This window comes from Lampetra planeri, chromosome 17 (assembly GCF_965212315.1).
Source record: "Lampetra planeri chromosome 17, kcLamPlan1.2.h2, whole genome shotgun sequence".
In the NCBI taxonomy this organism is placed as follows: domain Eukaryota; kingdom Metazoa; phylum Chordata; class Hyperoartia; order Petromyzontiformes; family Petromyzontidae; genus Lampetra; species Lampetra planeri.
Genome location: NC_136123.1, coordinates 6,158,440 through 6,172,316, shown reverse-complemented (window position 1 = coordinate 6,172,316; position 13,877 = coordinate 6,158,440). Strand labels below are relative to the sequence as shown.

The 13,877-nt window shown below is 44.6% G+C and overlaps 1 protein-coding gene across 1 annotated transcript in view; it reads right to left on the bottom strand.

The window, feature by feature from the left end:
* The window catches only part of LOC144723317 (N-terminal EF-hand calcium-binding protein 1-like), a 44,372-nt gene that overhangs the window by 20,806 nt on the left and 9,689 nt on the right, over positions 1 to 13,877 (bottom strand). Inside the window, exons 3-6 of the mRNA XM_078602012.1 lie at positions 12,528 to 12,636; positions 9,992 to 10,017; positions 8,217 to 8,314; positions 3,806 to 3,942 (exon numbers count right to left, since the gene is read on the bottom strand). Coding sequence (XP_078458138.1) covers positions 3,806 to 3,942; positions 8,217 to 8,314; positions 9,992 to 10,017; positions 12,528 to 12,636 — 370 coding nt within the window. The remainder of the gene's footprint in view (positions 1 to 3,805; positions 3,943 to 8,216; positions 8,315 to 9,991; positions 10,018 to 12,527; positions 12,637 to 13,877) is intronic.

Sequence of the window (13,877 nt, the reverse complement as noted above, 5' to 3'; positions counted from 1 at the left end):
ACGCACACGCACGCACGCACACGCATGCATGCAAACCGCAAACACACACACAAACAGACACACACACACACAGGGAGATGCCCGTATTTGAATTCTCAGGCTGTCCGTTTTCACCTTCTTAAATGTGAACGCTGCATTACAGCACGGTGTTTACTAAAGCACGCGGAATGCACCCTTGATCCCGTCAGAAATGCCCGAATGATTACATTTTAATGGTCGCACTCATTACACACAAAGTACTTTCCACAGGCGTTGCGGAGAGTAGAGGGCAGTGCAGTAAAAATGACACGTTCTGCGTTCACCCTACATTCACCAACCTACAATGATCAGTATGGTGTAGTATGCTAAAAAAAACCCATAATATTATAACGCAACCATTATTCGCTCACTCTCATGCACAGAAAATTACTCGGGAGGCACGGGGAACCACAGTCAAGCGGCGAAGGTAGGTGCCATTGACACCTGAGCAACGACTGCAATGTCTCATCCAGGTGGTCAAACAGGGACAACCGCGTCAGCAGAATCGGAGGTGCATCGCTGTGATGTCTCCTTCGTATTTGTGGATCGGGCCATTGCGTCATTATATGTTGTACGCTCTGTTCTGGATGATCACAGTCGCACACTGGAGAGTTTTTGATTTTCAATTTGTGCATCAGGTATTCGCATCTGTCATGGTTTGTGCGGATGCGGTTTAGCGTGGACCATCTAGGTTCGTGGAAGATTAAATCCAGGGATCTTCTGCGTTGGGCCAATTCGTGAGTGTTTACATGTGGGAGGGAATCGGATCACGTGGATAAAACCGACACGTGCGAGGGGGAAACACTCTATCCCACGCAGACGGAACAGGTGGAGTCCACGTATGTGCTGCACTGCATGGGGTGACAAGACCCTCATCCAGCAGTGGAGTGACAAACTGGCTGTAGTAACATGCACAATTATCATTTAGTTAAGGAGGATGCTAATTCAGTGTTAGCTGTTCAGTATTTCCCATAATACAGTGCATGCATTTCAAAAAAGAATTGTCATTGTAGTCATGTGAACAGTCAGAAGTTTATGCAACCACGCGTGTTATTTGTCTGACATATGACACCACATTTGAGTGTAAGAAGCCCGTTACAAATGCACACCTTGTTCCATGGCATGAAATATCAAGATTGTATAAAACATGCGTTCAACAACGCAACCTAAAATGAATAACACTGCGTCCTCGACTTAAAAATGCCAGCTTAAATTTACTTCAGGGTTGGAATTTTCAATTTCAGTCAGTGCTCTTAGTAAACCACAAAATGACATTCAGTAAGCTCAGATGCTCATGGAGTGGTGGCTATGAACCTGGCGACCTGAGTTCGATTTCTGGCCACTGCGAACATCATTGGTTAGTGACCCCTGTAACGGTTTATCCCCCCCCCGCCTCCTTCACTAACACACACGGACCTCGGTTCCTCACCAACCCCACACTCACCAGTATAGAGAATTACGGTCAAATAATCATCATGACTGACACAGCGTGGGGAGGTGTTCGTGCAGCAGTGGAATGACAAAGCGCTGTTTAAAAATAACCTTTAAATAACGCTGCCAAGTGGCATCTTGGGAAATCGTTTAACAGCTATCCTCCAATGGGCACATGCAGTCAGAATTGCACTGCTTGTGGCTTAGAGTTCAGCCTTCAATTATTATCGCATTTTCTTTGTGATGGGTCAACAGGCTAGCCCTGGCTTAAGCTGCGATGATTTGTGTTGGTCTGGAGAACCATCTCTGAATACTGATGCGATGTCGCACAGACTATCAGGATACGTGTGAGTACTGGTGTTAGAAAATATGGGCTATTATTAAACACCACGGCTCCATGACAAAAAAAGCATAGGATGCATCTTACAGAAATGATCAAAACATTGTTTGATTAAAGGCCATTACCCGAAACTTGCATTGCTCCTGAACAGTATGCATAAGGCAATGTTTGGTAGTAACGCCAGACAAATTGAGATCATCACAGTGATAGGCCGTCCCATGCAGCTCTTGATTGCGTTTCAACTCGTCAGTTTCCTGATTACAGCCTAATAGCGACCCACATTTCCCCCAGTGCCAGCTTGAAATTTATTTTCAGTGGACTCCCTGCAGTGACACTGAAAGACGCAACTGAGAAATGGAGGCTTTTTTTACCAGAATAACATGCGCAATCAAGTCTAATATTACGATAAGACTTGGCTTCTAAAAAATGAACAAAAATTTGTGTATACCAGTAATCATCCCTCAGTTTATTCAAATATCGCCTTAAGATGCACTTATTTTCATGGCTTTTCTCTATTGTTTGAATAATTTGTATTGGGGTTAGATTTAACTGGTGTTGGCCTGTTTCCTTTATTGGGATTTCTTAATTTTGGAAAATGCACAGTGCCATGTGACCTCCGGGTGAAAGGCACTTTAGAAGTGTACATTTTTTTGGGAGCCTTTTCTATTTTTTTCATTATCATTAGTATTATGATTACAACGACCTGGAACCACAACTGCTGTTGTCTTTCAAGCACGTATGTTGAAAAAGTGTTTTACCTTCAAAATTCATACGAGTATTAGTAACGGCATTAAAGGCCCTCTTGAGCAAAGCAATGCTGTCAGTGTGGGTCTAAGAGACCGACCTGCGGCGGTGAGTGAAAGACTCCGGACAAACTCCTGGGTCTTCACTTAAAGCTGTCGTGACTGCAGGAATTAATATTCTTTGGGTCTTTCGGTAAAGTCACGTAGAACAAAATAATTTACAAAAAACCACGACGTTTCGATCGCAACACAAGCAATCGCCACCAGGAGATGTGTTGCAATCGAAACGTCGTAGTTTTTTGTAAATTACTTTGTTCTACGTGACTTTACCGAAAGACACAAAGAATATAAACTACTGGGCGTCAACGTCAGCGTGAGACCGGGAGTAATGAGAAACTGGATGTAACTAACATACCAGAAATGTGGATATGGGTTGGAGATGTTAATTACCTCGCCTGGTATACAGTAGGACGTGGGTTCGATCCCGAGCCTGACGTCTGCATATTGTCTCTCTCCCCGCGGTTGTGTGATTTTTTTCTCTGGGACCTCCGGTTTTTCCCTCCACATTGAGAAACGTGCATTTAGAATATTTGACTGCTTTAAATGTCCACATGATAAGGCACTTCGTTGAGCTAACATTTGTGGCAAGATCGCTTCTGAAAAAGCAACCTTGCTCTATAACGCAGTGGCCCTTACCTGGTAAAATAAAAATAGTGGTAGTAGCACACGGGCAATATAGATGTGAGTGGGAGACTGGGTGTAACACATCGACGTGTGGTGACATTTTAAGACTGGAAGTAACACATGGGGTGCAGTGCCGGATTAAGCTAGCGCGGGGCCTGTAGCATATGTTATAAAGGGGCCCTAAATTAAACAAAAACACAAATATTAAAGCACAAATTGCATAGTAAAGTAATTGTCATTTTTCATTTGCAATACAGCCAGATAATACGACGAAATCGCTAACCTTAAACACCCAGTCGTTCATAAAAGTTGAAGGCAGTATAGTACTATAGTAATAAAGCAAGTGCAGAATCGCTGAACCGGAATTGATAGCTTGAAAGCATTTAGCGCGGGGCCCTTGAAAGTGCAGGGCCCGTAGCTCCTACACGTGTTGTAGCTACTACACATGTAACTACTACATGTGTAGCTACTACACATGTAGCTCCTACACATGTACCTACTTTTTGCTCCGAGGATAATCGGGCTCTGGCGGGGTGGTGTGTGATTCTGTAACGGGAGTCTGGCAGTCCGAGTGTGCGAGCGGACGCACCGGCCCGGGCAGGTCTGTCGCTCCACGGCCTCCGTGGCGCACTCCAGGGAGCCCTGCAGGGACTGCAGCTGTGAGCAGGTCTCCCGCAGCAGGAAGCGGGTCACGAACTGCTGCAGCACGCTGGCGTCCGCATAGTCCTGGACAAGTGTGGCACATTAGGAATGGACCACTCTTTTAATAAGTCCTTATGTGCTGTGCAGTACATCAACGCACGTGTGTACACCAGTATGTGATGAGTGAGTTGGGCCTGTGGGGGGGGGGGCTGGCAGGGTTCATGATTAACTGGATGTGTACACCAGTCACGTGGTTAATGGCGACTCGGTGAAGATTGCTGTGTGTGACACCACGTGCTGTTGCATTCTACAAGTAAACGGCCAAAAGATTAATCACAATAAATGTTTGCCCTCGATTTGGAGCACCTGCCCAACGTCCTTCATTTCGAGTGTGCAACACAAACACAACGATCCCCACCACCAACCATATGGAACCTTTGCGTTCCTTGCACCGGGGCAACATGCCAACCAAGCGGCTACGCCACTACCCCACCACGCACGGATTGCCGATCAGCTAACTGCGGTGAACCCATTTATGCCTGCTGGGTGGGGAGAGTGGAATTAGGGTGCTGCGGGGGATTTAAGAAATTTGCACCATTTCTTTCAACTGCCATGCGAGGAGATCGAACCGGTGACCTCTGGATTGCAAGTCCATTGCGATACCAATGGCGCCACAGCAACATCCCTTAACAAACTGTATTTTTGCGTGAGAAAAATACACTTTAGACACCCCCTGTTATTACCTGACAAGGACTGCCCTGCCCTTTACGTTCCTACACATTTGCCAAATATGCGCGGTGACACGGGAGTGTTCTGTGGCCGACTAACCAGGGCACCGTCAGATGGCGTTTCCTGGCTGCCGAGTGCCTTGTTTCCATCATACGGCAAAGCCTTTCGGTGCTCAAGTGCACGGTGACTGCCAATGCGGAGAATCAATAGCATCCAAATTGCCGTGCTGTTTGCGGGGTCTGTTGTACAATGACACCGTGAATTACCGTGTTGCGAAGCGTCATGTTTCGCGATATTCTCCACGTTATTGAGATTAATCAAGAATAAGCATGTTTTAAAAGATAAATGTCCAAGCGCATGTTTTTTGTATTCGGTTAAAATATATATATTTAACATACTGTACTGCGTTCACTAGGAGTGGCAGCCAGAAGGTCCATCCACCTCGTAGATGGAGCAATGAAATTAGCCTGTGTGCAGAAGCTACGTGGATTGCTGCATTGCGAAACATGGAGATGGATTTGGGAGGCATTCATCCAACAGTGGATGGATCAAGGCCGATGATTTATATATGATTTATATATTTCAGCACAGAGATATATAACGCTTTGGTGATGGCACTCGTGTCACCATGGAGACTTTTTAAACAAATGGTTGCAACAAAATCCTCCAGTTTTCCGCTCACTAGTCCAGAAATAATGAAACTCCGTGGAGGCTTGCACTTCTGAAAATTGCACGTTTATGGAACACGAGAGTGAATGTAACATTGCCTTTTATTACACAATTAAAAAATATAACTTTATTGACATCATTAAGTTTGTGGTCCCGATTCATTTATATAAATATTGAGTACATGTTTCGGGTGGAATTTTTGTTCCTCAGCATAACCATGTAATGGCATCTCAGTAAAATAAGGTTTCCACACGTATCCATGCATGCATACGAGCAAAGTTTAATTAAGAATGGAAATCATATTAAAATGCCACAACACATAATTGTTCTCAAACAGGGTGTTTAAGCAATTCGCAAAGAGTCTGCAATTTGCGTGGACTCGCTTCGTCCTAGATCCTCAAGATGAGAACGCCGCCCCATTAATAAAGCGCCTGCATCTCACGCAGAGGTCGCAAACGGGTTTTGATTCCTTACCCGTACCCGGCCGCACCAGGGTCGCAAACGGCGGCCCGTACCCGTACCCGGCCGGATACGGGTACCCGTTCCCTACCCGTACCCTACCCGAAATGAGTGACAAACGGCTACTCACCAGTGACTCGCGGCCTACCCGTACCCGTACCCGGCCGCACCAGGGTCGCAAACGGGTACCCGTACGCAGCCAGGTACGGGTAGCCTGGTATCGGGTAGGGTACGGGTATCGGGTACCCGATTGCGACTTCTGATCTCACGACAGAACTAACAGATTTAAACGACTCAGATAACTTACATCGACTTGACTGGAGGCTGCCCTGACAGCTCTGGTTGCTGTGAAGCTCTAATGGGATCAATGTTGTATGCCCTTTCACTCTGGCATGTAATTAAATCTTAGAGAAAAAAAAGTATTTTCGGCGTTGAAACACTCATCCCACAGATCGTTAGATGAAAAGGGACTTGCAAATGGTATTCATGGATTTAATGTTTGTCAGGATAGGCTGTGGTTCGAAAATGTACAGACTTAAATATTGAATAGCATTGTCTTCCATAGGAGGGATGACTTTTGGACTTAAACAATTAAGATTTTGGATTTTCATATTTTTTAGGAAATTTTCAGATCTCCAGAATTTTAGTTTTTCAGATCACATTTACTCATTTTACATATCTTCATGCCTACAATTTAGATGTCCCCCGATGCTGCATAATGCCATGAAGGTGACATCACAGCAAGTGACATCACCTACTGTGATATCACGTTTTCAGATCAATCTGAATAAATAACGATTTCAGATTAATCTGAAAATTGGGAACGATTTCATAGCCATTGCCTAAAACAGGATACCTAAGCTGAGGCACAGTCTGGTTCAAACAGACCAAGCCATCGTTGCGGTGACGAGATGGTAACACTCTTGCCTGGTATGCAGGAGGTCATTGGTTCGATTCCAATCCTGATGCCTGCATATTTGGAGTTTGCATGTATCTCTCCCCGTGGTCGTGTGGATTTTTCTCTGGGTCCTCCAGTTTTTCCTCCCAAATTAGAAACATATGTTTGGGAGCATTTAGCTTCTATACATTTCCACGTGATGAGCCACTTCGTTGAGCTATCATTGGTGGCCAGGTCGCTTCTGAAAAAGAGCTATATAGCTCAGTGGACCTTACCTGGTAAAATACAAGATAGTTTAAGTTTAGTCAGGCCTATGAAAACTGAGGCCACACTCGGCTGTGGTCCTCTCTGATCTAGGTTTCCCAACTGAGGCCTTGTTTTTACTTGGCCAAAAAACTTAAATGATTCTGTTTTGTTTAAATTTTAAGCAATTATTTTAAGTGCTGTATAGAAAAATAAATGAAATATCAACAACATGTAAAAAATTCCAACTCAGTGATATAATTTAATTATCAATAGACCATGTTAATTAAGTGAAAGAAACAACATTTTAAATAGTCAGAATGAATACACATACAGCAAGTACTACAACATACATATTGTCTATATGCATTGATTGTCTAATGAGTGTCTATATGCAAAATCATATTTAATTAGATTTCTCCCGCACAGATTCCAAACTCTGTCTTGATGTCAGCAAATAGACCCAAGCATATTTAGTTCTGGAGTAGACATCGGATAATGCAAAGTCTGTTTGGAAGTAGGGTTTGCCACATGTCAAGGCTACCCCAGACCTTCCTCTTTAAGAGGTAACTGTCCTAGGAAATCTCGAAGTCTTCTGTGGACGTAAAAAATCCTGGGTTTTTTGTCACTTGCATAAAAATTCATCACTCATTATGATGCATTCAAATTTAGTTCGCTCCTCTTCTGGAACTGCGAAATATTCTTCTTCCCATATTTTTTTTTGTACGTTAGAGTGTGGCAACCCTCGTTGAAAGATATTGCTTAAATCCCAATGAAAGCTAGATCTGACACTGGTAAGGAATCAGCAGATTAAGCCAAAATATACATATTTTCTCTGACAAAAAAAATTATCATCCTCATAAAGCGTTTATAAATAATTTAAACTTTTTATGAGGCCAAGGATATTATTTGAACATAATTCTCTTTGATTTTAGTGCAGTGCCGATGGGTGGAATGCTAAGGGGAAATGTAATTATATCATACTTGCATATATAGAACTACCAGAACAAATGGAAAAAATACATATTTTTACGACAATTATACCAACAAATTGCATCAAAATATGGCATTCTCAGCTGGGAAACATTAATTTCAATGCCTTCTATGTTCGGCCGAATGTAGGGACAATGCATTATTTCAATGTTTCATTAAAATGGTAAATAGAATCAGTGTGATTGTCAGTGCGATCATTTTTTGGCTTGGAGACATTTCCTAACAGCCCGCAGCAATTTTCTCTCCATACTCTGGAGGGTAACGGTGCCCAAACAAGATTGTGCAGACGATACAAGGGATATGTTTTTATGTTTCTTTTCACAATTAGTTTTTTAGCCACGTGATCACGAAGGCTACGAGCACTCACCCGCTTCGTGCAATCCATGGCCCTCAGGATGGCATGGTTCAACTGCTCCAAGGCTGACAGGACATTGCCATATGCTCCTAGGTGCCTTGAGAAGTACTCTTAAGATAAAGAAAAAAAAACACACAATGCAGAGAGACAGACGTCATAAGTGTTGTGTGTGCCAGAGAAATTAAAACAATTATTTGGTGATGTGACTACTTTGGCAGTGGTACACAACCACACCAAAAAAAACATTTGTCAACAATAATAATTCCTTAAACATAAATAAATACATTTGATATTTTACGGCAATACAGTGATCTTGCCTAACTAGCCAGGGCATGGGCACTTGATCGGTTATGTTTATATGCATGTGTTACACAACAAGTGTGTGAATTCATTAATTCATTACCAAGTGTATATGTGTTTGCTCACAGCAACGTGGCATGCAATTGAGTAGTTGGCGTTGATTTTTTAAATGGCAGTTATTTGTAAAAAAAAATGAAATGTTAATTGATGTTTTACAAGAGAATTTGACAAGGCCCGTGAAATACAAGCGGTTAATTATGCGGGGCTGGATACAATATGCCTGTGTGATTAAAATCCATCCTTCCCTTACACACAGAGTTTGGGATTTTATGACAGTGTTTCATAAACAGCACTTTGTTTGCACTTCTGCTTAATGAAGGATTATCTCGGTCGTGTGGCCAAGGGCACTAGGTTTGGCAACCTGCAATCTTGCAGGACTGCTCCGTGACGCTGTGTATTAAGGACCGTCCCCTATTCACATGCATTGCGGCTCTTACAATATAGAGTTTTTTTTTTATATACCGAATTTGAAAGCAAAAAAATTATCTTATTGTCATTTTCATTGTCGACCCCTGGCAATGGGGTGTGGGGGGGGGGTGTTTGAACATACTTCACCACCCTGGTCAGTGTGGGTTGGTGATGTGCGGGAGTCAGAGGTCGCAACCGGGTACCCGATACACGTACCCTACCCGATACCCGGCTACCCGTACCCGGCCGGGTACGGGTATCCATTTGCGACCCTGGTGCGGCCGGGTACGGGTAAGGAATCAAAACCCGTTTGCGACCTCTGGCGGGAGTCCTGGACCGGTTCACATATCAGGAGGTCACCACTCGCAGTTTGCCGTAGTTTGGGATTCGAATTCAGGTCGCTGGGTTGGTAGTGTCGTGCGCTAACCACTGCAACACTGATCTCCGCCCGCTTGTAATAAAAGTGACAGAAATCAGTTTCAACAATTTCTCTTGACACTTTGCAATTAAATTAATTATACAGCCACCGTGGCGGAGCTGACATTGCCATTGTATTACACTGGCCATGTTTGTTTTATTTGATTTTGCCATGTTATTAGCCAACACACTGAAAAAGGGAACGACATTCCTTATATGAAACCAAACTGGAAGGTATAGTGAATACGAAATCAATGATATCATTAACAATTACAAGTCCCATTGTTTTTGTCACGTATTAAATGACACGCAAAAGGCATCTTCTTGGTTTTTTCGGTAAAGTCACGTAGAAGGGAAATAATAAAAATAAAACATAATAAAATAAGTCTTTCCAACAGACCTGTTTTTCACCTGAGGACGGCTGCTTGCGTTGTGGCCGAAACGTCGTGAGAATTATTTTATTATGTTTTCTTTTTATTATTTTATTATTTCCCTTCTACGTGACTTTACCGAAAGAACCAAGAAGATGAATCCCTGCAGTCACGAAAGCTTTAAATCGAAAAGACACGCGGAAGGTTCAACAAAAAGGGGCATTCACTCACCGCAGAGCTCATCAGTACTTAGATTGCTGCAATAAACAAACAAAGAGCACACGCACATATCAAACAAATATTTCAATCTTACGTTCCATAATGACTCGATGGGAGAGAAAAAAACAAAATCGCAAGAAATGCAATCAACACGCCGCATGTCAGCAACACTTTTCGGTGACGCAGGTTTGCCTTCGTAAAATATCACGCCGAGATTAGCACCCACAGCACTCGGTAATTCATTCTTCTGATTACATTTCTCTCGCGGAGCAACAAACAGTGGCCCCGCGATGTCTATTTTATGCCAATCCAGTTTTATCCGAGCCCAAACTCCCCGTAAGCCCCACGGGACAATTGGCAGATTGGCCAAAGGTGAACGAGTTGTTTCTGATTGCATCGGATGTTTGCCGCACTGTGTGCTGCTGTGATGGGACTGCCCAAAAATCTGTCAAACACACAAAATTATGAGAAATTACCAACAAGAAATATGCAGTCGACTGAAACAAATAATGCCAGTTGATTGCCTGATGTTTGGTGATTTATACACTCTTTCAGATGAGTTCAAATTATACACCAATGTTGCTTAAGTAAGATGCATCTGGAAGCCTGGGGTCTGTAATCGGTTTACCACCTGGTCTTCCCAGGACAAACTCTTTACGGAGGTAGCTATCCTTTCATACTATTGAATGATACAACACTAAAAACCTATGCATTTACATGTAACTTCATCCCTCTGCTCTCCTCTGATATTGTGAGACGCTCTCCTTCCCACGACCAGGAAATTGTATCCCAGAGGTGGCAACCCTCATGTGGAGACTCCCGCAAACGTTGCATGTCAGAAAAGATTTTGGAAATGGCTTCAAATGTGGAAAGGAAGCATCGGGAATGTTCCGATGATACAATTGCAACGCAATTGGGGATTCACACGGCGGCTAGCATCTATATGCAACTGCAGCTCCGATTCACGCGGTTGGCTACGTACGGGGCAGAAGAAGTTCAACGTACGCACGTACGTACATACAAAACGCTATACAAACGATGGGACGTGCAACCACGTGGACTATGAAAAGGGATGTGTGTGTGTATGTATATACGTATACATTTGATCACGGTAAGGTGCAAATGAAGACGTTGTTTTCAACATAGTCATATACAGAGGAGAAGAGGCAGGAAGATGGCAGCACGGGTGGCTGCAGAGGAATCCAGACAACCGGGGCAGCAGCACCACCAGCAGCACCACCAGCACCACCACCAGCACCAGCAGCACCACCAGCACCACCACCAGCACCACCACCAGCACCACCAGCAGCAGCACCACCAGCACCACCACCAGCACCACCAACAGCACCACCAACAGCACCACCACCAGCAGCACCACCACCAGCACCACCACCAGCAGCACCACCAGCACCACCAGCACCACCAGTAGCACCACCAGCAGCACCACCACCAGCAACACCACCACCAGCAGCACCACCAGCACCACCACCAGCAGCACCACCAGCACCACCACCAGCACCACCACCAGCACCACCACCAGCACCGCCACCAACAGCACCAGCAGCACCACCAGTAGCACCACCAGCACCACCACCAGCACCACCAACAGCACCACCAGCACCACCAGCAGCACCACCAGCACCACCACCACCAGCAGCACCACCAGCACCACCAGCACCACCACCAGCACCACCAACAGCACCAGCAGCACCACCAGCAGCACCACCAGCACCACCAGCAGCACCACCAGCACCACCAACAGCACCAGCAGCACCACCAGTAGCACCACCAGCACCACCAGTAGCACCACTACCACCACCACCAGCACCACCACCAGCACCACCAGTAGCACCACCACCAGCACCACCAACAGCAGCACCACCACCACCACCAGCAGCACCACCAGCAGCACCAGCACCAGCACCACCAGTAGCACCACTACCAGCACAACCAGCACCATCACCAGCACCACCAGTAGCACCACCACCACCAGCACCACCAGTAGCATCACCACCAGCACCACCAACAGCAGCACCACCACCATCACCACCACCACCAGCAGCACCACCAGCAGCACCACCACCACCAGCACCACCAACAGCAGCAGCACCACCACCATCACCACCAGCACCACCAGCACCAGCACCACCACCAGCAGCAGCACCATCAGCACCACCACCACCAGCACCATCAGCACCACCAGCAGCACCACCAGCACCACCAGCAGCACCATCAGAACCACCACCAGCACCACAACCACCAGCACCACCACCAGCAGCACCACCAGCACCACCACCACCAGCAGCAGCACCACCAGCAACACCACCAGCACCACCAGCACCACCACCAGCACCACCAGTAGCACAACCAGCAGCAGCACCACCACCAGCACCACCAGCACCACCACCAGCACCACCTCCCGCAGCAGAGTGTCCTCTCATTGAGAGGATACAGATGTAATATTGATGATGATAGCGGTGGGGGTGTTAGTAGTGCTGGTGCTGTTGCTGCTGGGCACGCCACTGCGGTTTGAAGAAACGGTTCTCACTCGGTCTGGTGAGTGTCGATGTCACGGAATAGCTCCAGCATCTGGTCATGCTGCAGCACACCGTCGGAAAAGTAGGCCTGGAATTCCTCGAACGACAGGCGCCCATCATCTGATGGACATGTGAGCACACACACGACAGAGACAGTGGGGGCCACGCATCGCACTGCAGAAGCTAAATTCCTTTTTTTTTCTCTTCTTGGTTATTTCGGTAAAGTCACGTAGAAGGGAGGTAATAAAATAATAAAAATAAAACAATTAAAATAAAACATAATAAAATAATTCTCTTTGAGAAAATAAAACATAATAAAATAATTATCTTTGAGAATTATTTTATTATGTTTTATTTTTATTATTTTATTACCTCCCTTCTACGTGACTTTACCGAAAGAACCAATATATAAATAATTCTCTGTGAGAGTTATGCAGGAGAATTATTTTATTATGTTTTATTTTTATTATTTTATTACCTCCCTTCTACGTAACTTTACCGAAAGAACCAAGAAGATGAATCCCTGCAGTCACGAAAGCTTTAAATCGAAAAATACGACTGTGGGTGTTGGAGGCTAGGGTAGATGCAATATAATTTCTTCACAATGCGATTTGGTTACGAATTTTTTTTTTTATAACTGTATTTTATAACTGTATTACAATTTTTTTAACTGACTGTACTCCAAGTAGGAATAAATATAACGTGACAGTTCTTCAACTGTAGTTCACTCAATATAGGTCTGCCACAAGTCTGGTATTCATTGCAAATGTATGATCAAAACGCTTACAATCCACACGCTGTCAGTTATGCAGGAAATAAATCTAAAAAAATGCACAACAAAAATTATTACTCCGTTATCAATATGAAGTCAATCGTTCCAGAAAACGTTTTTCTAAGCACTAATGTGAAGGATAAAAGTCAAAAGTTATTTTTTGCAACAATTGAATAGGGAGGCAGTGCTCATCTCCTGTTTAGAGCCCTGAACCAGTGATGTAAATTCACTATTCCTATGGTAGGGTCAAGCCTATCCATAGGACAATCACTGTTGGTTTTCCCACAAATTGGTACTCATTTGATCGACCCCAGAGGGATGATGGGCCCGAGTTACCCACCAATCTGGAGCTCTACAGCAGAAGGCACGTGGCCGGTTATAATGGAATAGATAATGTCTCCTTATTTAGAAGGTTCGTTATTGCATACATTTTTTCATTTCCAGATTTTTTATTTTATTTACAACGATAATCACGACCGGAAAGATATTTGCGAGACGGACGATACTATTAGCGTGCACCTCGTGTCGTACAATAAATACATTTGTAGCATCGCCCCATCGAAGGCGACCGTGGTTTGGAATCTTACGC